The sequence below is a fragment of the Felis catus genome, chromosome A3 (assembly GCF_018350175.1).
Source record: "Felis catus isolate Fca126 chromosome A3, F.catus_Fca126_mat1.0, whole genome shotgun sequence".
NCBI classification, from domain to species: domain Eukaryota; kingdom Metazoa; phylum Chordata; class Mammalia; order Carnivora; family Felidae; genus Felis; species Felis catus.
This window is the reverse complement of record NC_058370.1, coordinates 15,154,499-15,180,707: the sequence shown is the minus strand read 5'-3', so window position 1 is coordinate 15,180,707 and position 26,209 is coordinate 15,154,499. Positions and strand designations below refer to the sequence as shown.

At 44.9% G+C, this 26,209-nt stretch overlaps 1 protein-coding gene across 3 annotated transcripts in view; it reads left to right on the top strand.

Annotated features, from left to right (window-relative positions):
* The window catches only part of DNTTIP1 (deoxynucleotidyltransferase terminal interacting protein 1), a 26,996-nt gene extending 787 nt beyond the window's left edge, over window positions 1–26,209 (top strand). For 2 of the 3 annotated variants that reach the window (XM_003983427.6, XM_011280716.4), the window contains exons 3-13: window positions 2,358–2,454; window positions 9,780–9,878; window positions 16,282–16,350; window positions 16,612–16,668; window positions 16,919–16,977; window positions 17,844–17,889; window positions 20,123–20,181; window positions 20,284–20,344; window positions 23,883–23,954; window positions 25,682–25,737; window positions 25,849–26,209. In XM_003983427.6, coding sequence (XP_003983476.1) covers window positions 2,358–2,454; window positions 9,780–9,878; window positions 16,282–16,350; window positions 16,612–16,668; window positions 16,919–16,977; window positions 17,844–17,889; window positions 20,123–20,181; window positions 20,284–20,344; window positions 23,883–23,954; window positions 25,682–25,737; window positions 25,849–25,987 — 814 coding nt within the window. In that variant the 3' untranslated portion in view covers window positions 25,988–26,209. The other variant, XM_019826437.3, reaches the window with a different exon arrangement.

Below are 26,209 nucleotides of genomic sequence, written 5' to 3'. Positions count from 1 at the left end.
TCCCAGGCATTGGCTTGGATGGCACCTTTGGGGTCCCCACTGCACCGAGCTGAGAAGAGATAATGAGCCATTGGAAAGAGCACTGGACTAAGAAAGAGGAGACTAAGATTCTGTAACTCTGTGTGACCTTGGCTGAATCATTGTCTCCTCTGAACTGATGTACCAAATGAGGGGTAGTCATGGATTCAACCGTGCCTAAGATCCCTAACACTCACTGGCTCTGTGGCTGAGGGCTATAAAGAGATCCAGAGGGACGCCTGGGTGGCCCAGTCGGTTAAGCGTCCAACTTCGGCTCAGGTCATGATCTCATAGTTCATGGGTTCCAGCCCCTCATTGGGCTGTGTGCTGACAGCTCGGAGCGTAGAGCTTGCTTTGGATGCTGTGCCTCTCTCTCTGCCCGTCCCCTACTTACTCTCTCTCTCTCTCTCTCTCAAAAATAAATAAACATTAAAAAAATTAATAAATATACTGCTAAAAAGGAAGAATAGCATGGAGGTTCAGAAAAAAGTGGGGCTAGTAGTATTTATCTCCGTGAAGGGAGAGAGTACAAGATAGGCCTATAGGATGATTATATTTCTTGACTTGGGTAGTGATTAAATGGATGTTCACTAAAACTATTTGTTAAAGCATATAGATTTTGTATGTCATAAAACACTTTAAGAATAATGCTCATTTCGGGGCGCCTGGGTGGCTCAGTAGGTTGAGCGTCTGACTTGGGCTCAGGTCATGATCTTGCGGTCTGTGAGTTCGAGCCCTGCGTCAGGCTCTGTGCTGACAGCTCAGAGCCTGGAGCCTGCTTCGGATTCTGTGTCTCCCTCTCTCTCTGCCCCTCCCCCGCTCGTGCTCTGTCTCTGTCAAAAATAAATAAAACATTTTAAAAAAAGAAGAAGAATGCTCATTTCATGGGCAAAAGACATGAATGTCTTCTCCAAAGAAGACATCCAGATGGCCAACTGACACATGAAAAAATGCTCAACTTCACTCATCATCAGGGAAATACAAATCAAAACCACAATGAGATACCACCTCACACCTGTCAGGATGGCTAACATTAACAACCCAGGCGACAACAGATGTTGGCGAGGATGCAGAGAAAGAGGATCTCTTTTGCACTACTGGTGGGAATGCAAACTGGTGCAGCCACTCTGGAAAATAGTATGGAGGTTCCTCAAAAAATTAAAAATATAACTACCCTACAACCGAGCAATAGCACTACTAGGTATTTATCCAAGGGATACAGGTGTGCTGTTTCGAAGGGGCACATGCACCCCAATGTTTATAGCAGCACTATCAACAATAGCCAAAGTATGGAAAGAGCTCAAATATCCATCGATGGATAAATGGATAAAGAAGATGCGGTATATATATATGCATACACATACACACACACATGATGGAGTATTACTCAGCAGTAAAAAAGAATGAAATCTTTTGCAACTACGTGGATGGAACTAGAGGGTATTATGCTAAGTGAAATTAGTCAGAGAAAGACAAATATCATATGAGGAATTTAAGGTACAAAACAGATGAAAATGAGGGAAGGGAAGCAAAAATAATATAAAAACAGGAAGGGGGACAAAACATAAGAGACTCTTAAATATAGAGAGCAAACAGGGTTGCTGGAGGAGTTGTGGGAAGGGGGATGGGCTAAATGGGTAAGGGGCATTAAGGAACCTACTCCTGAAATCATTGTTGCACTATATGCTAACTAACTTGGGTGTAAATTAAAAAAATAATTTTTTTAGAAAAGTAATGCTCATTTCACAGGTTATTATGAAAATGGAATAAAGCCATACATCTATGTAGTGCATACTACATCTGGGCACACAGCTTGTTTTCAGTAGAACCTATCTATTATTCTCATTAAAGGAGTTTGTGTCAGGGGCGTCTGGGTGGCTCAGTTGATTGAGCGTTCGACTTCGGCTCAGGTCATGATCTCTGTGCTGACAGCTCAGAGCCTGGAGCCCATTTCGGATTCTGTGTCTCCCTCTCTCTCTGCCCCTCCCCTGTTCATGCTCTGTCTCTGTCTCAAGAATAAATAAACATAGGGGCACCTGGGTGGCTCAGTCGGTTGAGTGTCCAACTTCAGCTCAGGTCATGATCTCATGGTTCGTGGGTTCGAGCCCCGCGTCAGGCTCTGCACTGACAGCTCAGAGCCTGGAGCCTGCTTCTGATTCTGTGTCTCCCTCTCTCTCTGCCCCTCCCTCACTCATGCTCTGTCTCAGAAATAAATAAACATTAAAAAAAAATTTTTTTTAATAAATAAATAAAGGAGTTTGTGTCAATAATTGTCTGGGCAGACCAGGAAAGATATGTTTGGGACATGACCCCTAACTATGTCTCCCTCCTGAATGCAGTTTCACAGATCCTGCTATCTCCATGGACCTCCTCCGAGCTGTTCTCCAGCCTAGCATCAATGAGGAGATCCAGACTGTCTTCAACAAGTACATGAAGGTGAGAGGGACACAGCAGTAAAAAATTAAGAAGGACAAAGATTCACGGACAGGTCTTTCCTGCATCACAATCCCTCTGGCTCTCTCTAGTGCACAGATGTGTAAAGGTTTCCTATTCTGAATACCTGAGAACTTTTCTCCCCTCTTTGGGGGGTAATTTGAATACCTCTTTGTCAAGTCATTATGAGCATAAAATGATTTAAGTGTAATGTGCTCAGCACTGTGCTTCGAACAAGTGTTTTTATTTGTTTAGTAGTATCACCATTATTATTATTTAAAATTCCTTTTGGGGCACCTGGGTGGTTCATTTGGTTAAGCATGCAACTCTTGGTTTTGGCTTAGGTCATGATCTCATGGTTCATGAGTTCAAGCCTCACGTCAGGCTCCGCACTGATGGTGCAGAGCCTGCTTGGGATTCTCTGTCTCCCTGTTTCTCTGCTCCTCCCCCCCCAATCTCTAAATTAATTAAAATTTTAAAAATTCCTTTCTAGACCTATAAATAAACATCTACATGACTCTACCTGATTGTCCCATAGATATTTCAAACTCAGCATATTGAGAACTGATCTGTTTTTCTTCCTAAACCTTTTCCTCTTCTTGTATTTGTTTAATCACTCAAGAAGTATTTACTGAGAACCCACCATAATAGCAGGCACTGTTCAAGGCACTGAGGATGTAGCAATGACCAAAATGACAGTGTCCTTGTTCTCTTTAAACTGATATGTACTGCATTAGGAACACCAGAGAGAAGGGGGAGAGTGACCAGTGGGGAGCAGTTCTAGTTCATAGAGTGTATCTAGGAAAGCCACACGTGAGCAGAGACTTGAATAAAGTGAGGAAAATACAAGCTATGTGGACACATCAGGGAAAAGCAGTCCAGGTAGAGGGAACAAGGGCAAAATCCCTGAGGCACGAGTGTGCTTGGCACATTCAAAGCAACAAAGTCAGGGCCCCTGGCTGGCTCAGAAGAGAAGGCTGGCTGGCAACTCTTGATCTCGGGGTCATGAGTTCAAGCTCCATGTTGGGTGTAGACATTACTTAAATAAAACTTTGAAAAAAAAAAGAGCAACAAAGTTGCCTGTGTGGCTAGAACCAACTGAGCCAGTAGGAGGGTAATGAGAGGTAATCAGAGAGGAAATAGGGGCCCCTTTCATGCAGAACCTTTGAGGCCACAGTAAGGACTTTGGGGTTTACTCTGAGTAAAATAGAAGCTCTTGGAGAGTTTTGAGCAGAGTACTTGTAATCTGAATTTTTTTTTTATTTTTTTAATGTTTATTTATTATTGAGAAACAGGGAGACACAGAGTGTGAGCCAAGGGAGGGGCAGAGAGAAAGGGAGACACAGAATCTGAAGCAAGTTCCAGGCTCTGAGCTGTCAGCACAGAGCCCGACGCAGGGCTCGAACTCACAAACGATGAGATCATGACCGGAGCTGAAGTCAGATGCTTAACCGACTGAACCACCCAGGCACCCCTGATCTGAATATTTTTAAAGGGTCACTCTGATGTGAAAAGCAGCAGCTGCAGGAGGACCAGTTAGGAGGCTTGAGATGATAGTGGCTTGAGTGTTAACAGTAAAGGTGTTGGGAGTCGGATTCCATGTGCATTTTTTTAAAGTTTTTATTTATTTTGAGAGAGATCCCATGAGCGCACACACATGCTTGTGCATGAGTGGGGGGTGAGGAAGGTGGGGGCAGAGAGGGAGAGAGAATCCCAAGCAGGCTTAGCTGTGTCAGCACAGAGCCCAACGTGGGGCTTAATCCCACAAACCACGAGACTGTGACCTGAGCCGAAATCAAGTCAGATGCTTAACTGACTGAGCCACCCAGGGACCCCAGATTCTGTGTGTATTTTATTTTATTTTATTTTATTTTATTTTATTTTATTCTATTCTATTCTATTCTATTCTATTCTATTCTATTCTATTCTATTCTAGTGTGTATTTTAAAGGTGCCAACAAGATTTGCTGGCAATTCAGATGTGCGGGGTAAAAGAGCAGAAGTAAACAATTTCTGAGTTATCTGCCCTGGGCAGCTATAAAAATAGCATTGCCACTGACTTGCTATGAGGAAAGCAGGAACGAGCGAGGGAATCGGGAGCTCAGTTTTGGAGCTCAGTGTGAAGTTTGAATGGGACTACCATTCCGTTAGAAACTGGAAACCCAAGAACTCTGCCTTTCCTTCACCTTTCCCATCCAGTCACGGAGTCCTGTACCTTCCACTTCATCATCCGTCACACATGCCTTCGTCACCCATCTTCTTCCTTGCCTCTGCCTTGGTTCACGCTTTCATCTTCTCTCACCCAGGCTCTGGCTGTAACTGCCGCTCTTTCAACTCACCTTCCATACAGCTGCCAGTGACATCTAAGGTGTAAATCTCAGGGTGTCACTTCCCTATTTAAAATCCCTCGGTGACTTTCCATTGCCTTCTGGGTGAAATCGAGATTCCTTAACATGGCATATATGGCCCACTGTGATCAGACCCCAGCCATACCTCCCCATATACCTGGTTATTACTACCCCTAAATATTGCATGTTCCAGAATGCACCATGTATTCTCATGCCTGCACACGTTTACATATGCAGAAGTAAAGAGGTTAATCCACTAGGAAAAGGCTAGGCCAGGAGTCAGTCTAGGATTGCCGGTCTCCAAAGCCCTTTCCTTATCATTTCCCAATAGTGGATACCGTGATTCAAGAACTTTCTCTCCTGGACAAATGCTGGATGAACACAATTTGTGGCTCTGTGCTCCCTTCTTATGTAGTCTGTCGAGATACCTCCTTATTGGGGCACTTGGGTGATTTAGTCGGTTAAGCGTCCAACTCTTGATTTCAGCTCGGGTCATGATCTCATGGTTTGTGTTATCGAGCCCCACATCCAGCTCTGGGCTAACAGCACAGAGCCTGCTTGGAATTCTTTCTCTTCCTCTCTTTCTGCTCTACCCCCTGCCCCCCCCATTCTCTCTCTCCCTCTCTCTCTCTCTGCTCCTCCCCCACCTCGTGCTCTCTGTCTCACAAAAGAAATTAATAAACTTAAAAAATGTATATCTCCTTATCACCCTTGTTTTCAGATAAGAGACTTGATTATATCACTGCTTCAGATAAGTTCACACTGTTGATTGACCTCTTCTGTCTATCCATTGTTTTAAAAATGTTTAGGGTAGTAACTTCTAGCCATGACTGATCTTATCTGAGACATTGTTCATCTGTTCATTGTTATTGATTTGTGTGATGACTAAATGCACCCCTCTTTTTAAAAGAAATATCCTAATAATATAGTTCATAAGATAGATTGATGGATGGACAAAGGGATGAATAAGTAGATACGTTATAGCAAATGTAACAAAATGTTAATTATAGACTCCACGTGGTAGATGTTAGGTAGTCCCTGATTGAATAATTGTTTCAATTTTACGTTTGAAGTTTTTCATAAGAAAATATTGGGGAAAAAATAATACAAATATTTTAAAAAGTAAAAACCTAAAATCACTTAAACCTCCCAAAGATACCAAACTGTTAACAGGGACTACGTAGTCTCCCATACTTATTTGTGTGTGTGTGTGTGTGTGTGTGTGTGTGTGTGCGCGCGTGCACACCCATGTTCAAAAACTACGTGGCATCATTTTACACACACTGTTCTGCAACTCAGTATTTTCATTTAACAATATAATTTGGTCCTGTTTTTAGGTCAGTACATAATAGCTCACCCTGATTCTTTTTCTTTTTTTCTTTTTTTTAAGTAATCCCAGTGCCTACCTTGGGTCTTGAACTCACGACCCTGAGGTCAAGAGTCACGTGCTCTACTGCCTGAGTCAGCCAGGCGCCCCGTCGCCCTGATACTTTTTTTTTTTTTTAAGTTTATTTATTTCTTTTGAGAGGGAGAGAGAGAATCCCAGGCAGGCTCCTCACTGTCAGCGAGGTGAAATCCCACGAACCATGTGATCATGACCTGAGCCGAAATCAAGTCGGTGGCTGCCTAACCCAACTGAGCCACCCAAGTGCCCCACCCTGATTCTTTTATAATAGTTGCAGAATAGCATATTGTATGGATGTACCACAACTAGATAGTCTCAAGAACATTCAGATTATTTCAAATTTTTATCTATTACAAACAGTGCTACACTGAACACTTTGAGTGTACATCTTTATTCGCTTGTGAGAGTTTTTCTGGAGGATAAATTTCTAGCGATGGAATTGGTGGCTAGAAAGGAAAACATTTTTTGCCCCGAGAAAATTTCTCTCCAGAAGGTCGTACAATTTTGTATTTCTCCCAGCAGCATTTGCGAACACCTTATTCAGGACCAAATTTCATTCTCAGGTCCAGAGATCACTTACAGTCACCCCTGTATATTCATCACACTGCCATCTCCCCTGCTGGCTGTAAAGAATCCAGACTGTTTTAACTAGCTTTCACTTAGCCAGTACTCAACACTGAATACCAGCATTAATCTCTAGTTCTTAGGGTTTTGTTCTAAGGTGAAACTGTGACCATTCATTTAATTTGGCCTGAAGAATTTTCCTCTTCATCTCGTGAGATTTCTAATCCACACTTTCTCACTCTTTTCCTTGGCTGGACATTAATAATATCAGGCATTTGGCCTTGCCAAATATAAAATGTGGGTGCCTGGGTGACTCAGTTGGTTAAGCATCTGACTCTTGATTTCAGCTCAGGTCATGATCTCACCATTGATGATTTTGAGCCCCACATAGACTCCATGCTGACAGTGTGGAGACTGCTTAGGATTTTCTCTCCCTCCTGTTCTCTGTCTCTCAAAATAAATAAAATAAACTTAAAAAGCAGGGAGTGGGGGGGCATCTGGGTGATTCAGTCGGTTAAGCACCCAACTTTGGCTCAGGTCATGATCTCATGGTTCATGGGTTCGAGCCCAGCATCGGGCTCTGTGCTGACAGCTCAGAGGCTGGAGCCTTCTTTGAATTCTGTCTCCCTCTCTCTCTGCCCCTCCCCTGCTCATTTTCTGTCTCTCAAAAATAAACCGACATTAAAAAAAAAAATAGCTGAATACAGATACTGATAGATTCATTTTTCAAGAATTATTTTAAATAAAATAAAATGAAAGTATGTATCTCCTTGAGGGTGCCTGGCTGACTCAGTAGAGCACATGACTCTTAATCTCAAGGCCCCCAAGTTGGGGGGCACGGAGCCTACTTAAAATTTAAAAAAAAATTTTTTTTACCATTCATTTTTGAGAGACAGAGGCAGAGTGCAAGTGGGGGAGGGGCAGAGAGAGAGGGAATCACAGAATCCGAAGCAGGCTCCAGGCTCTGAGCTGTCAGCAAAGAGCCCAACACAGGGCTCGAACTCCTGAATTGCGAGATCGTGACCTGAAGTCGGACGCTCAACTGACTGAGCCACCCAGGTGCCCCAAGCCTACTTAAAATAAAAAAAAAAGAAGAAGAGAAAGAAAGTACGTTCCCACAGTAGGAGCAGTGATTATAGATGCCAGCATTTTTCTGTAACACTCTTTTAGGACACAACTTGGACTCTTACTGTGAATGTGTTCTCAGTGACTCCATCTGAGGCCGCTCATCACCTGTCCCTCAGTGTTTTCAGGTTCCAGCTCTCCCTCTTCCCCCATAGAGGAACCTTCTGCCTTCCCTTTCCCCAGCTGATTGGGACTTCTGGTGTCCTGGGGCCCTGGCCAGGTCTCATGCTGTCCATCCCACACATTTCTTTCAGATAGGGCAAAAAATTCAGTGAGGACCTTCTACGCTCAGGATCTTTCCTGGCCTGGGCTGTTGCTCTTTTCCTATACAAAGTAATACAGGTACATTATAAAAATTGAGACTATAGATAAGCAAAAAAAAAAAAAAAAAAAAAAAAGAAAGACAACAGTCATCCATAATATCACCACTGTTACTTTAATAAAATTTTTACAGTTCTTTTGTCTGTGTTTGCTTTATGCTGTTTTACATAAATAGACTCACTCTGTACGAAACTGTTTGATGCCTTGCTTCCTTCACTTAGCAATATGTCTTGAATGCCTTGTCATGTCAAAAATATATTCTCGGGGCGCCTGGGTGGCTCAGTTGGTTAAGTGTCTCACTTCGGCTCAGGTCATGATCTTATGCTTCGTGAGTTTGAGCCCCACATCAGGCTCTGTGTTGACAGCTCAGAGCCTGGGGCCTGCTTCCGATTCTGTTTCCCTCTCTCTCCCCTGTTTGCTCTCTTTCTCAAAAGGAAAGGAAAGGGATTGTTTTTTTAATTTTAGAAACAGTGAGCAGTAGAGGGGAACAGAGTGGGGGAGAGAGAGAATCTTTTTTTTTCTTTTCTAAGTTTATTTATTTATTTTGAGAGAGAAGAGACAGCGTGAGCAGGGGAGAGGCAGAGAGAGGGTCCCTGAGAGAGAATCCCAAGCAGGCTCCACATTGTCAGTACAGAGCCCGATGCGGGGCTCGAACTCACCAGCATGAGATCATGACCTGAGCTGAAACCAAGAGTCAACACACTTAACTGACTGAGCCACTCAGGCGCCCCTTTTCTCGCTGTGGTTTTTAATATTTGCACACTACTTCCTGGTATGGATATACCACGATTTATTTGAGCAATAATTGGACATTTAAGTTATTCTTTGGTTTTGTACTGCTTACACATTAATGCTGTAATGACCATCCTTTGGGCATCTCCATGATTATTACCCTCCTTAAGAGAGAATAAAGTGAGGAAGCTGGGATTTGACTCTAAATCTGTCTGATCTTGGGGCTCCTGGGTGGCTCAGTCGGTTAAGCGTCCAACTTTGGCTCAGGTCATGATCTCGTGGTTCATGAGTTCGAACCCCACATCGGGCTCTGTGCTGACAGCTCAGAACCTGGAACCTGTTTCGGATTCTGTGTCTCCTGCTCTGTCTGCCCCTCCCCCACTTGCGCTCTGTCTCCCTCTGTCTCAAAAATAAACATTTAAAAAAAATTTTTTTTTTATTTTTTTTTTTTATTTTTTTTTAATGTTTATTTATTTTTGAGACAGAGAGAGACAGAGCATGAATGGGGAAGGGTCAGAGAGAGAGAGGGAGACACAGAATCCGAAGCAGGCTCCAGGCTCTGAGCTGTCAGCACAGAGCCCGACGCGGGGCTCAAACTCACGGACCATGAGATCATGACCTGAGCCGAAGTCAGACACTTAATCGACTGAGCCACCCAGGCGCCCCTAAAAAAAATTTTTTTAATAAATCTGTCTGATCTCAAAGCCACATTCATAATCCCTTTCCCTTCTGTATGAGGGTAAGACAAAAGCTTCTCTTTTATATTCCATTTCCTTCAAGTTGATGCAAATTAGCAGGTCTTCTGACCTTGTCCTCTGTTCTGCTTCCTCCTAGTTCTTCCAGAAGGCAGCACTGAATGTGAGAGACAATGTGGGGGAAGAAGTGGACGCAGAGCAGCTGATCCAGGAGGCCTGTCGGAGCTGCCTGGAGCAGGTGAGACCAAAGGGGGCAAGAGATGTAGGCACAGGGTTAGTCCTCAGGGCTCTATTAAGAAATGTGATCACTTCGTTCATGGTATTTGGGGGGAGCGGGGGGTGTGGTGCCTGACGAGCCACTAATATCCATCTAGGGCTTAGAGCTGCTGCTGGCAGAGAGGAGGGAAGTGGCTCCCATGTGCCAGGCTCTGTGATAGATACTTTCACGTGTGTTAGTTCATTGACATCCCAGAAGGCATATTTTAATCCCTAGTTTACAGAAGAAGAAACTGTGGTTCAGAATAAGCAAGAGTTAGAATAGCTAAGGACTGTCTCACCTCTGCAAATACTTGGTGACTTAACTCTTCAAGTAGTTATAGCCCCTTTTGGCATCATGGAGACTGTCACCCTTTCTGCCTCTCAGGGTGTGGTCAGGAGGCATGACATCAGGTCTATAAATATGGCTGTGTTCCCAAGATAGAAGTGAACCTGTTTGCGTGTGTCAGCTGTTCTTACTAATAGGAATTGTCAGCATCATCCGGATTTTGTGCTCGACTGTGAAACCACTAGGTATCAGAGATGGAAATTTTTTCATACTCAGAGGCACAGAGGCTAGTTTGAGCTTAGTCGTGTGAGGATGATTCTCAGACATGAGACAGTGATGTCTTCTGGGTGCTTGGCTGGCCAGCTGCTCAGGCACAGCCTCAGAAAAGAGTGAGACCAGGGCCGGAGCCTCAGCCTCGAGAGGACAAGATTCCATCCACCAGTGCAGTGAAAGCTGATCTGCTTCTCATGGTCTGTCACATTTAAGCTAGCCAAACTCCCAGGAGGCCAATTCATTAATTCACTCTGGGTCTGTAGTATATTATAATCAGTTGTAACGTCTGCTGGTAATAAAACCTGGCAGTTTGCTAACGTTACTATAAGTTTGAACTGAATCAAGATTAAATTAATAAACCTTCAGTCTCAGTTGCATCCCAGAATGCTTTTTTCTTTTTAAGTTGATTTATTTGGGGGGGGGGGGGGGGGGGGGGAGGGGCAGAGAGAGAGGGAGAATCCCAGGCAGGCTCAGAGCCTGATGTGGGGCTTGAACTTTCAAACCATGAGTTCATGACCTAAGCCGAAGTCGGACGTTTAACCAAGTAAGCTACCCAGGTGCCCCCTAGAATGCTTTTTTTTGAGTTTATTTCTCGCTTCAGGTAATATGTATTGAGAGCCCACTGTGTGCCATTTCTGTGCCACGCCCCGACAGCACTGTGCCAGATGGGCATGGTCCTTACCCCCAGATCCCTGATGTTACTCCAGTAATCATACAATAGACCTAGGATTACAAACTGTTCTAAGTGCTGTGAGTGTGGGAGGCAGTGAGAGAGTACACTACAAGGTAAGGGAGCGGAGTACATCTAAGGGACGGAAAGCGGGCAGGGTTGCTGATTTTCAGAGGGTGGAGAAAATACTTGATGAGGTCGGAAGGGTAAGCAGAGGCCAAATCAAGCAGAGCACTGCAAACTGAATTGTACTATGGTGTTTTAAGCAAAAGAGCCGCCTAATGAGATTTGCATTTTGAAAGATCACTCTGGCTGCCATGAGGAGATTGGAAGGGAAATGTGTGAAAACTATGCCCGAGTCCCCATGAAAGATGAGATTAAAGTGAACTGGGCATAGTCTGTACTCCACGAATGGTTTCACCTTTCCAGTCTCCTGAATCCCCATGTCCACCTTGTGGACTCCCCCCTTGCTGGGATTGATGGGACTGGGAAGCTAGCATGTGGAACAGAAGGTATATGACCAGAGCACAGGAAGGTAGAAAGCCCAAAGTCCATCTTGAAACGAGACGAATCAAGAAACTTTGAACAAGTCTTTTGACCTTTCTGTTCCTCAGTTTCCTTATTCCTAAAATTAGGAGTAAGAATCCCACCCCCCTACCCCCAAGGTTTGCTGTAAGGATTAAATGAGAAAATATACATACACTACTGATGCAGAACATACTAGACATTAAATACATGGGAGTTCTAGTCATAATTATAACACTCGCCTGCCTTAGGGACCCCTGGCTGGCTCAGTCAGTAGAGTGTGCGAGTCTTGATCTTGGGGTTATGGGTTCAAGCCCCACGTTGGGTGTAGAGATTACTTTAAAAAATAATAAAATCTTAAAAAAATAAAAATAATAAATGTAAGGGGCGCCTGGGTGGCTCGGTTAAGCATCCGACTTCAGCTCAGCTCATGATCTCACGGTTTGTGAGTTCGAGCCCGCCTCGGTCTCTGTGCTGACATCTCAGAGCCTGGAGCCTGCTTCAGATTCTGTCTCCCTCTGTCTCTGCCCCTCCCCTGCTCATGGCTCTCTCTCTGTGTCTCAAAAACTGAATAAACATTACAAACATTTTTAAAAAAATAGTAAATGTAATACGCAACTACCTTACAACAGAACCTAATTTTTGGTGGCCAGGTACTCGGAAGTTCTTTGGGGTCCCCTTGTCTAAACTACACACAGAACTTCATTACATGCAAAGATTCATCACATTGGACATGATACAATTAGAGTAGGGTTTTTAGTTTGTTTGGGTTAAGACTTGATTTGCCTGCTTGCACTTCTGTTACCGACATTTACCATCTCAGTCATGTTCCCTAAATCTCCTTAGATATCCCTTTATGGCGATTTCTTAGGGAGAAATGGCTGATCTTAGCTATAGCCCGTTGCCTTGCATTTTTTGTGTCCTTCATTTTATTTTGCACAGCAGTTGTTTTTATTTGTTCATTCTATTTATGCAAGTAATATACATCCATTAACAATTTGGCATAGTAGTTAAGAAGGCAGGCTTTTTCTTGATTTACACCATCCAGACATGAGTGCTGGCTGGACTCACTGTGTGACTTCAGGCAAGTTACCTCACCTCACTGAATCTCCATTTTCTCATCTGCAAAGTGAGTAGAGAGGTGCTACCTCATAGGATTGTTGTGAGGTTTAAATGTGGTGGTACTCTTAAAACATTTATTCAGCAACAAAGACTCAGTAAATGTTACCTGCTGCTGGTTTATGTTAAAATTAGACACAATAAATTATGAGGAAGAAAATTAAAATTCCTCCTGATCTCCCTACCAGCAGTAACTCATATTAACATTTTGGTGCATTTTCTTCTTCTCCCTATGTATGTTTTCACCTATGTGTGTTCACTCATGGGGGCACTGAGAATGCAGTGAGGAACAAAAACAGACCACCCTTGAACCCACGGTCTCCTTCGGCTGCCACCCTGTTCCCTCTTACAGCTAGACTTTGGGAAAGGAGGCTGTCACTGGCTCCACTTTGCACCTGCTGTTCATTCTTTCACTCACTTTGTTTCGGTGCCATTCGTCACCACTTCACCAAAACCCCTCCCATGTCAGGGTCCCCAGTAACCTCCATGTTGTCAGATCCTCTGGACCCGAAGTGTCCTCAGTTTACTTCTTGGTAGCGTTTGTGCCACGGGGTCATTTCATGTTTCTTCGAACACTCCTCTCCAGTGCCTTGACTTTGCGTCCGCTCCTCCTCGGCTTCCTGGACCCGCTCACCTTCTCTACCTGCCCTCTTAACCATTGGTGCGTTCGTGAATTCAGTCCTCAGACCCCTTCTCTTCTGCGGCTCACTCTCATTCTAGGTGATTCCCTCCAGTCCTGTGGCTTTGGAGCAGTTTAACTGCTGATGATTCTCAAATGTGTATCTGAGCCCGGAGGTGCCTCCCCCCTTGCCTTCTTCCGGTCCACTCTCACGGCAGCCAGACCTTTCTCTTTAAAGATGAACCAGATTGCGTTGCTCTCCTCTTTAAAGCCCAGTGACTTCCCACCGCAGGCAGAGTAAAACCCTGATGCCTTAACATGATCCACAGAGCCCTCCCTACCTGCAGTAGCTCCATTAGCTTCATCTCATCCCACCACTCCCTCGCTGGCCGTCTTCTAGCTGTACTGGAGTCCTTTCTGCTTCTCCAGTACACCAAGCTCGGCACCTTGGCACCTGCTGTTCTCACTGCCCAGCATGTTCTATCCTTAACTCTTTATATAGGTGCCTCCTTTTCTTCAGCTTTGGCTCAAATATTGCCTCATCAGAGAGGCCTTTCCTGGCCACTCCATCTAAAGTAGCACCCCATCTCACTCCTTTGCTCACCTCCAGTTAATCTCTGTCACCTTACTTGTTTATTTCTACCATTTATTTCAATATGAAATTATTAATAGTTTGTGCACCTACTTCCTGTCTCCCTTTCCACCCCCACCTCTGCTAAAAGCTTGAGCTTTGCAAGAGTTGAGGCCTGATCTTGTCCGCTGCAGTATTCCCAGCCTGAGACTATGACTCGTAATATGTGTACACAAAGTGTTGAGTGATTGCGTGAGTGAGCGAGTGAGTGAATGAATGAATGAATAAATGAATGAGGAAACAAAGGAACAAATGGCAAATGAACAGGCAGGGTTCCTGCTCTCATAAAACTGACAGCCTGGTTAGGGCAGACAGGTATGAATTAAATTACCACAAAATATGCACATAATTTCACACGGAGACTTATGCACCCTACACTGCAGCGTTTGGAGGAGAAGGTCATGAGTTCAGACTTGGCAGATTTGGGGACCTCAGCGCATAGACATCAGACAGACTTGTATAAATCTGTAGCTCAAAGGAGAAGCCACAGCTGAAGAGAAAAAATCATAGTCGACATTGTGTGTCAACTCTACTCAAAAAAATTGTTTTAAATTATGGTGTCGTCACTTTATAGATGTTAAGTGGAGCTGTGAACGTGATGAGAGTAGATAGAATACCAAATGGAAGAAGATAGAATGAACCAGATTGCGGAAGATGAGCCAGCAGAAAAGGCTGAGAGAAAGTGGCCACACAAGTAGGAGGAAAACCAGGGAAGTGTGGCCACAGGAGCCTGTAGGAAGTTTCCAGAAGAGGGGAGTGCCCCGGCCTGTCAAATGCCGCTCACATGACACAGGTGTTCACATGACTATAGGGCTCCTCACTCACCCCTCTCTCCTCTGCCCGTTGTTTGCCAGGCCATCTTTTTCTTCACACAGGCCAAGTCTGTTCCCACCTTGGTGCTCTTGCACTCTTCCCTGCTGCTGACATGCTTCCCCTCAGCTTTTCTTCTAACTGCTGCTTCCTCTTCCTCCTCCCCCTCTCCCTCCTCCTCCTCCTCCTCCTGCCCAGCCCAGAAGGCTGCCTTCTCCGAACAGCCTCCCCTCTGCTAATTGTCTGTCACATCTGCCTGGACTTTTTTTCTCCAGAGCATTTATCATGATCTGAAATTACCTTGTTTGTATGTTTGTTGATTTCCTTATTTCCAGATTGCCCACAGAGTGTGAGCTCCACAAGAGCAGGGACTTTGCAGGTGCTATTTACTACTATGTCCCCAGCACGTCTATACTTGGTGCCAAATATTTATTAAATGAAAAACAGTGGCTTGTGAAGTAATATGTATTGTATTAATGCACTTAGTTAGGAAAAATATGTAGTATATATTTACAAGGAAAAGAGTAATGAGGAATTTACATTGAAATATTAACAGTAGCCTGTGCATATGGGAAATTTCAAGTTTGATTTTTTTTTTTTACATAGTTTTCTAATTTTTCATCAATGATCATTAATTACAGTTGACCCTTGAACAGGCAGGGATGAGAGGCGCCAATTTCCTGTGGTAGAAAATGCACGTATAAACTTGTTTTTAGAAGTAATCTCAGGGCACCTGGGTGGCTCAGTCGGTTAAACATCTGACTTCGGCTCAGGTCATGATCTCACAGCTTGTGAGTTCGAGCCCCACATGGGCTCTCTGCTGTCAACGTGGATCCAGCTTCAGATCTTCTGTGTTCCCCTCTCTCTGCCCCTCCCCCACTCCTATTCTCTGTCCCTCTCTCTCTTTCTTTGCAAAAATAGATAAAACATTTTTTTTTAATTTTTAAGTAATCTCTGCACCCAACATGAGCTCGAACTCACTACCCTGAGATCAAGAGTCCCACACTCTACCAACTGAGCCAGTCAGACGCCCCCACATATTATAAACTTTGACTCCAAAAACTTAACTACTAACACCTTTATGTTGACTGAAACCTTACCAATAACATCAGCAGTTGATGAACACATTTTGTATGTTGTATGTTTTATATACTGTATTCTTAACAATAAAATAAGCTAAAGAAAAGGAAATGTTATTGAGAAAATCATAAGGAAAATACATTTACAGTACTGTACTGTTTTTATTGGGAAAAATCTGTGTGTAAGTAGACCTACACAATTCAAAGGGTCAATCGTACTTAAGTATTTTAAAAAATAGGTCTCTGTTTATATGTATATCTTGGGGTGCCTTTGTACTGATCATGAAAAATTTTCAACCCAGTTTGGAGTTTTAACCTAGCTGTTATCCACCAAAATAATAACTGTTAGCACCTTGGTCTTTTCCCTTCAGGCTAAACTACTGTTTTCAGATGGAGAAAAAGTAATACCCAGATTGACCCATGAACTTCCAGGGATAAAGGTCAGACTCACTGTGTCTGGGGTGTTGCATGGGGAGACCGATGAGGCTGGGAGGCAGGTGAACTCTGTGGGCCCAGGGAGGTTCCACGTGTTACCTGTTTGTAGGACCAGGTCCAAATAGCATCACTGGGAGAGCTTCTGAAGCCTGGTCCAGGGAGGGGCTGGAGGGTGTAGTCCCAGGCTCTGGCTTCTGCAGCCCCACGGGACCTGCAGCTCCCAGGCTCTGGCCTTTCACCGACTCCTCCCTTCCATTTTCCTCCAGCGTGGCCGACAGACAGAAGAAGAATGTGCCCATCGAGGAAGCCCCATTCCCAAAAAGGTAAACCATCTCCCCATTTTCTGGCTGGGAAAAGGCCCTACAAGTCCAGAAGAAGGTAGAGGGCCTCCTCCGTGCACCGTGGAGCCTATCTAGCATAAGAGGCAGGGCCCCTGGAGACTGTTACTCTCCCTGCTCACTCTCATTTGGTCTCTTTGGAAAACCATCTCCACCAAGTGACCCTGGACCTGCCAGTGGCACGAGGTAGGGCTTCCCACAGGGTCAGGCCTCTGACAGCTGTTCTTTACGGCAGAGGAAGGGACGGCCTCCTGGACACATGCTGTCAAATGACCGGGCGGCTGCCGGCATGGTGTGAGTAGGGGCCAGCGGTGTGGTGAGAACGGGGAGGGAGTGGGCCTGGAGGGGGACAGGCCAGAGTTCTGCCTGCCAAAATCAGATCCAGCATTTGAGTCACCAGGGAGGAGGGTTAGTCTGGTTTGAGGGCTGGGGAAAGAAGGCAGCAAAGGGGGGACACTGTTTTATCCTGCTTTTGCCCCAGAACTGTTCAGCCCAGCTTGATTAAATACCAGAGTTGTTTTTGTTGTTAGTATATATTAAATGCTCATAAGGTGCCACAACTGGTCTAAACACCTTATGTACTTGACCTTTTCATCCTTACAGCCACCCTGTAGTGAAGGTATAGTTACTTTTGCAAGTAAGGAGACAGACTCAGAGAATTTTTGTCCAAGGTCCTACAGCTAATAATGAACAAAATTGCGCTACGGTTTTTGAAGCAGCAGAATCTTTCTTTCAAGCAAAACTTTACGTGGAAGCTTGATAGAGCCGCACGGGTGGGGTTGGGAACAACGGGGACAGCTTGAAACCACTGGTCTAGGAGACGGAGCAGTAAAGTCATCGTACCGTAGCGTGGTCTCCCGAAGCAGCCCCACTGCTCACAAACAGGAGAGGGAGGGTAGTTGCTGCTGTTCTCTCCTTTTCGCAGATGAGAAAACTGCAGCTCAGAGAGGTTCCCGGACTTGTCCGCGTGGCTAGGTAACATCAGAGCCAGTCCTAGAATGGCTTTTTGCCTTCGTACCTCCTCCTGTGGGTTACCAGGAGGAAAGACAGCCAGGGCCAAAGTGAGAGTATGTGAGGAACTCCCACCACCGCCAGCAGGCTCTGCTCCAGTCCTGGGCCTCACCTCGGAGAAGTCACCTTTCTTCTTTCCTTCCAATCAGATGGAAACCAAAATCCTGTGAACCAATTCGCCGAGAAGGCCCCAAGGTATGATTATGTGAGCATGGCAGTGACCACGATGCCAGGGAGACTCGGTCAAGGCTCTGGGCCCACCATGAGGGAAGGGGCGAGTGTGTGAGGTATTTGTGAATGCCATTCCAGAGCCATCCCCCTATTCCCCGACCCCTGCCCTGCACCCATGCCCCCGCTGGCCTCCCAGAAGGGTCTTAAATAGGGATTGGAGCTAGGGATACTTAACATGTAACAGGCACTGTACTAAATCTTTTGTACGGATTATGTGGTTGCATTTAATCTTTTTTTTTTTTCAGGTTTTTATTTAAATTCTAGTTAGTTAACATACAGTGTAATACTGGTTTCAGGAGTATCATTTAATCTTTATAACAATCTTATGAGATAGATTCTGTTATGCTTCTGTAGTTGAGCTTCCTTTCCTGTGAACGACCTTGTGGGAAGGAACTATTTTATCTAGTTAGCTTATATACTTAATACCCTTGAACGTATGTGAAGGCTTAGAGACATGCTCAGAGTCACATACCTGCTGAGTGGTCAACCCAAGTCTCAAAGCCAAGGTTCATTGCCACCAGAGGCTATGCTCTTAACCATTAGCCTCTGTTGCCTCCAGAACGGTTGTTTGCAAGCTCTTTTAGCAATAGAATCCTTTCTTCAAATAAAATCATGTGTGGAAGCCCAGTAAGGTACCTGAAGACTCCTCTGTCCTGGTTGAGGCTGTGTCCAGTAGAAATGTTTCACCTCCCATTGCTTCTCGGCCTTTTGGCTAAGATCAAGTGGAGAAATATTTCACCTCCGGGGCGCCTGAGTGGCCCAGTCAGTTTAGCATCCGACTTTGGCTCAGGTCATGATCTCGCAGTTTATGGGTTCGAGCTCCATGTCAGGCTCTAAGCTGACAGCTGGAGCCTGCTTTGGATTCTGTGTCTCCCTCTCTCTCTGCCCCTCTCGTGCTGTCTGTCTCTCAAAAATAAATAAACATTAAAAAGAAAGAAAGAGGAAAGAAAGAAAAGAAAAGAAAGGTTCCACCTCCTGTATTACTGGCCTTCTCTGCTCTCACACTGGTGACCATGCCTTTCGTCTTAAACTCTGCTCCCTTGATTGAAATGCTCCTTCATTTGCCTGATCTTTCTGTTCCTCCCCAGACATCCCTTCTGTCTCTCGTGAGTTCTTCTTCAGCAATGACCCATATACATGGGCGTTCCTCAGAATTCTCTCCCTGGCCCACTCCTGCACCCAAAGTTTCTGTGAATGATGTACTCAGGGCTCAGTGTGTCCTGAAGTTGGCATACCCCCTTGTTTGTCCCACACCTCTCTTTCTGGTGTAAAATTTATATACCCTGCCTGCTAGAACGCCCTGCCTGGAATTTCCATAGCATTTCAAATATCCCACATTGCAGTCGGAATCTTTCTTCACAGACCTTCTTTGACATTCTCTACTTGAGTCATCTTTCCCTCTCCCCCTCCTTCCCATCTACATCCCCTCAAGTCCTGGACGAGTGTACCTCCCAAATATATCACCATTCCTTTTCCCTTCTCGTCATCCATACTGCCATCTGAGCTCAGACCCTCATCTTTCAGAAGTACATTAGGACAGCACCCTCTAAACTGCTCCCTGCCTACAGTCTTGCCACTTCCAATCCATTAGCCACATTGTGGGCAAGTGAGCTGTCTTTAAAGCAAATCTGGCTCTCCCTATTTAGAGGCCTCAGTAACTCCCCGTGGCCTACAGAATAAAGTACAGACCCACAAAAAGAAGCATACCAGGGCCTCAAGCCCTCTCTGCCTCTCTCTCCAGTCTCATCAGTTGCCACTTGCTAATCTGTGCTCCCTCTCCTTTAGGTGTAACAGAATTGCTCATGGTTTCTCTAGCATGCCAAGCCCACTGTCCCCTCCTGCATTCATCCTGGTCCCTTTCTTCCTCTCCTCCACCCTTTCAGAATTAACTTGGGAATTACGTCTGCGAGGGAGCCTTCCTGTTGCTCTCCCCCTTGGCATCCCTCATGCCCGGCCCTCATCTGTACCCCTGCCTGTCTCGTGGTGGTATAATTACTACACATACGTCTGTGGTCCCCGGAGAGCAGACTGTATCTTACTCGTCTCTTTATCCCCAATATTTAGTCTAGCATATCGTCAGTACTTGGTTACTTGAATCAGCTGTTTGGAATAGTGGACAAGGATAATGGTAGGAAGAGTATTTCCATCCTGTCCAGCAGGTACACCTCACCCTCACCCGCCTCTGTCTTTTGCATAGTGGGACCCAGCCCGGCTGAATGAATCTACCACCTTTGTGTTGGGATCTCGAGCCAACAAGTAAGTTTAAGGGCTTTGGCGCGGAGGGAGGGGGGCAACTCTGGGGCCTGCTCCTAGGACTGCAGCTGCTGGAATCCTTACCACTCGTCTGTTCCTTTTCAGGGCCCTGGGGATGGGGGGCACCAGAGGGAGAATCTACATCAAGCACCCTCACCTCTTTAAGGTAGGTGAGTGCTAGGAGTTAGGCAGGCCGTTGCTGTGTGTGTAGATGGTTGTTGGGAGCTCTGGATGGCACAGAGAAGTTTGGAACAAATACTGATCTGGGAGTCAGGACTTCTGGGTTCTAGTCACCCCTCTGCCCTTAACCTTTACCTTTACCTTTTGTAATTTACTCAACAACTCTGTATCTCAATAGTAACAGCAACTTTCTTTGTGTGCTTATTGTGTACCAGTTTCTTGTGCTGCACTTACATTATCTCATGGAACTATCCTTTGAGATAGGGATTGCTATATTGTTTTACAAAGGGAAAAAAAACAAAAAAACAAAAAACAACCCAGAGGTAAAGAATGGCTAAGTGACTTGCCCAAAGTTACTCAGCCAATAAGTGGTGAGTCAGGATTCCAGGCCAGGCCTGTCTTTGGTAAAGTTTGAGCTCTTTACCACTACCTTATTCAGTTGTCTATAAAATAAAGAGATTGAAGCAGGGCAGCAGTTCTAATCCTTTTCAAACAAAGGTACTTTGGTCTCTACTATTTAAGAAAATAATGGGGGAGGGGCACAAATTCCCTCACCCCCTTAAATGAATTTATGTTTTTTCAGTCACAAAAGCATCCAAATATATTACAAAGATAGTAGTGCGTGTGTGTTGAAGACAGGTGATTTTGCACCTGTGCATAAGGCTTGGTGCCCCTTGCCAGAACCACACGGCTCCTTTGGGGTCCCAAAATTACGGCTCTGTGTGCTACATTCTGTGCAAGTTCAAGTTCTCTGATGGGCAGACTTGCTTCTAGTCTTTCAGTCGTACGTCCTGGGCTCCTCAGCACCTGGACAGTATGCCTACTTGCTACCTCGTTTCCCTTTCAGTGCCTTCACTCCTGCTGTTGCGCTTGATGACCTTCCTCCCCCAGGCTTATCTCTGCCTGACTCTTCTGTAACCTCCACGTCTTCTGAAACCCCTCTAGCATTATCTCCCATGTCTGTGCTCCGGGACCTACTTGGAACTCCGGTAGCGCAGTGGTTAAGAGTAGAGTTTCAGTCCAGGTTCCACCGCTTAGTAGCCAGGTGACCTTGAGCAAGTGGCTTCACATTTCCCAGTCTGTTTTGTCATCTACCAAAAGAAAATGATACAAACCAACCTTTTAGGATGAGCAGAATTAAGAGAGAGTGCAGTGAACTCCCAGAGCAATGCCTGGCACATAGCAAGGGCTCAGCAAATGTTCGTTGTAACCAGCAGACATTCCCGATTCTTAGATTCGCCATTCTTAAACTGCCGATCCACACTCATTACTGGTGGGTGTGATGTCTCACTGTAACCTTTCCAATCTAAGAAGTGGAGGGAAAATGTTTTTGTTGTTTTACTTTATATTCTGTTAGTGACAACGAGCATCATTTCGATGCATCCCTTTGTATTTCTTCTGTAAACTGCTTATTGAATTTTTTGCCCATTCTTCTGTCCTTCTGACGCATTATTCAGATTTTTTTCCTTTTTAACTTTTTTTATTATAAATATATCACCTCATTCTTATTGTAAAAAGACTCAATATACAGAAGCTAATAGGGAACAAAACACAAAGTTTCCCTTCACCCTTGATTTGGAGTCTCCTCCCCTAGAGGCCACCACCACCAACATGGTAGCATCCTTCAGTTCCCGCCCTGTGCACACACATGGGATTGTGTGTATGTGTGTGTGTGTGTGTGTGTGTGTGTGTGTGTGTGTGTCCTTTAGTGATTTGACAATACATATGTCAGTAACCATAAAATGTAGGTAAGTACATAGTGTTGTCTCCCTCTCCCTCTCTGACCCTCCCCCATTCATGCTCTGTCTCTCTCTGTCTCAAAAATAAAGGTTAAAAAAATTAAAAAAAAAAAAAAAATAAGTACATAGTGTTCTCTGATTGTATTTTTTTACCCCAAAATTCATTCATTGAACAAATATTTATTGAGTGCTAAACACTCTCAAGGTGCTGATACATAGCAGTGAACAAAACAGACACAAAAAACTCCTTGCCTTCACAGAGCTAACATTCTTTTTTCTTTCTTTCTTTCTTTCTTTCTTTCTTTCTTTCTTTCTTTCTTTCTTTCTTTCTTTCTTAATTCTTGAGGGAAGGAGAGAGTGTGCATGTGTACAAGCACATGTGCAGGAGAGGTGCAGGGAGAGAGGGAGAGAGAGAATTCCAAGCAGGAATTCCATGCTGTGAGCACACAACCCAACCTGGAGCTCGAACCCACGAACTGTGAGATCATGACCTGAGCCAAGATGAAGAGTCAGATGCTTAACTGACTGAGCCACCCAGGTGTCCCACAGAGCTAACATTCAGAACCAGCAGCTATGGCTTGGGGGCCAAATCCAACCTGTAGCCTATTTTTGTCCAACTCTGGTTTTTTATATTTTTAAAGAGTAATTTAAAAAAATAAAAATGAAGGATACGTGACAAAAATGTATGTGGCCAGCAAAGTTTAAAATACTTACTAGCTGGCCCTTTAAAGAAAAAAAAAAGAAAGAAAAAGTATGCTGACCACTATGAATCTATGGATAATATCTGAGATTTGTCCATCTTATTAAGTCTCCTTCATTTTATTTCTAACAGCTGTGTAGAACTTATAGACTAGATATTCCATAACTTACTTCATTACTCCGCTATTAATGGATATTTACATTTTTTCCCAGTAGTTCTGCTATTACACACAATGCTTTCCCAAATATGCCTGTGTACATGTGTGAGTGATTCTGCAGGATACATCCCTGGAAGTGAGATTGCTGGGTCAGAAAGTGCATACTTTAAAATTTTCTGATTAATATTCATGTTACTTGGGAAATGAAATAAGTATTTAAACTCAAAGAGTGGTAACGATGCAGATCTCTCTGCTTTGTCTCTATCTCAAATGTTGTGCCTGTCTTATAAAACCTACCTTAATTGAGCACTTACTGTGTCAGGTACTATCTTTCCTACTTTTTATGCACTATATCATTTATCCTTACCGAGCACCCGATGAGGTAAGTATAAGTATGAACACCATTTCACGGATGAAGAAACCGAGTCTCCAGGAAATTACTGCCCAGGCTGACACCATCTACTAAGGGGCAGGAACCAGAATTTTAACCCAATTCCAAAACCAGGTTCTTCACCACAGTACTATTCTGCCTCCCCCTATTCTGCTTGACCTGTCCTGATTTTTGTCTTAGAAAATAATGGTCACCATAACCATTCACATGTGTTATAAACTACCTCAGGTCATTTTTTAAAGAGGAATTACACTCTAGAATAGTAGTCATCAGTCTGACCAGTTGCCAGAGTTCTGTGTTCTGAGAAAGGAAGGGGTAGGGATTAGAAGTGCTAAAGATCTAGTATGGGGGTCCCGACCCCTGGCCTCCTGGGCTCAGCTCTACTTGCTGTGAAGAAGTTGGCGAGCCCTCTGACATCCACCAGGCTGAGACGAGGTCTTCTTAGTAAGAGCTACTCAGGGACCGAGAAATGGCTCTGGGACCAAATGAGAAAAGTTCCTCTCACTAGGCTAACGTCTGTGATTTCGTCCCTCACAGTACGCAGCTGACCCCCAGGACAAGCACTGGCTGGCCGAGCAGCATCACATGCGGGCAACAGGAGGGAAGATGGTAAGCACTGTTCACACGTGCCATGTCAGAGACCCACCCAGCCCGGGGACCAAGGTTCCAGCCTACCTCCACGTGAGACTCAAAGCCTGACGAATGTGGAAAGGGAGACTTGTCAGGGTGGAGAGGGCCCATTCCTTCATGCTGAAGGTCGGACTTAATCCCTGGATTCCCTTCCCACACACCACTCCCTCAGCCTCCCACATCATCCCTTGTATTTGGATTGTATTAGCTGTGCCTAAAAATGTCAAGCACCAGACACACTTAACACTACTTTCCCCTCATGTGCCCATTGACAGATTGCACTCGTGGATCACAACACTCTTCTACCAGACACAGCTATAGAATCTTGCCAACACAGTGTGATCCAGGCAGCACCTCTTGTCAGTAGGAGTTAGCACATGCAGTAAAACTTGTTTGCCACACCTAGCAGCCCTTTCCAGAATCACCTCTGCTTAAAGAGTACTTAGCTTATATCAAGCAACAATCTTGGGGAAAATCATCGCTGTGTGTGTTCTAAAAGTAGCAGGGTTTTGTTCATCACATGCAGTGTCCCCCACCTGAGGCCTCAGTCGCACCACTGTGACTGCACCTGTTAGAACTCCGTGGCCTTGCAAGCCAGTATGCCATCTCCTTTCTGGCAAGGAAAAACCATCTTCTTTTTAGTACTCTTCTTATTCCTACCCCCTGTTTAAGAAGATGTCAGGGAGCTTAGCACTGATACATAAAACGCAACATAACATAAATAAGAAATCGATGGGAAAAAGGAAAGACAGGATCTAAAGTTAAGCGATAAGCAAGACGAGCTTTATTTCTTTTTTAATTTTTATTTTTGAGAGAGAAAGCATGAGCAGGAGAGGGGCAGAGAGAGGGGGACAGAGGATCCAAAGCAGGCTCTGCACTGAGAAGTAAGCCTGATGCTAAGCTCGAGCTCACGAACCATGAGATCATGACCTGAGCCGGAGTCGGATGTTCAACCAACTGAGCCACCCAGGCGCTGCAAGACTAGCAGCTGACTTTTTTTCATTTTTTTTAATTGCTGACTTGATAAACCAGCACACTTCCATGGGTTTTCACAAATTTAGCTCTAGGCCCTTCTCAAGGACACCTCATCTGTTAGATAGTTCACAGTGCTCATAAGGTGAAAACAGATTCCTCAGGGGACACACAATCCTGACCATGAGAGCAGAAAGAACTGTCTCTCCCAGAAGACTTTCTCGTGTGACGGATAACATCCCCTGTATGGTAAGCTCATGAGAGGGCTCTCTCCCACTGCAGACCGTGGCATTGTGCCAAAGCTGTTCCGTAGGCCCCAGGACCACAGCAGTGTGTGCAGCTTCTCATGTTTTCCCTTTTGCCATGAAGTTCGAAACCAGATTATCTTCGTTCTTAGAGTTAACATATGGCTTCCTCCTCCTGATTTCCTGTTTCCATATGTGTTTTGCCAGCTCTCTTGCCATTTCATTTTAAGCTACCTCAGAGGCCTTTTTTAAGAGGAAAGAGCCATAAATAAGTCACCAGTCCCACTCCCTAACCCATAAAGTTTCTATATGTGTGAAAGGTGGTCTCAGGGCTCTGTTCCCCAGTCTCTCCCTACTCACTCTCCCCTCCTAAATTGTAAACCATGCCCCTCTCCCTTCCAGCCCTGGCATTAAGCACATGTTTAATCAAGTGTTGTTGAGTTGAATTGAATCAAAGGCAGTGACCACTCTCCTTTGCTCCTGCCTCAGGCCTACCTCCTCATTGAGGAGGACATCCGGGACCTCGCTGCCAGTGATGACTACAGGTAAAACCAGTCATCTGTCCCCTGCCTCTCCCCTCCCATCACAGTAGCCCCTTGGGGTGAGCCTGGGCCCATACCCTCCCTTGCTTCAACTCTCCTCAATGTCTGTTCCAGAGGATGCCTGGACCTGAAATTGGAGGAGCTGAAATCCTTTGTGCTACCCTCCTGGATGGTTGAGAAGATGCGAAAGTACATGGAGACACTACGGACAGAGAATGAGCATCGTGCTGTTGAAGCACCTCCTCAGACCTGAAGCCAGGTCCCCTGGCCACACTTGGCAGCCCTCCTCCCAAGGCCCTCCCCCACATGGCTGAGGCCACTGCCGGGACTGCTCCTGGATGGATCTCAGCGGCATTAAACTGTGCCTGGGCTAGTCTGTAGTGACTCATTACAGAGCACCCCCAGAATGGCACGTGGTTCTATATTTGTAAAGTTACCGGGTTAAGAAGCAATTAAACAGTTTGTAATAAACATA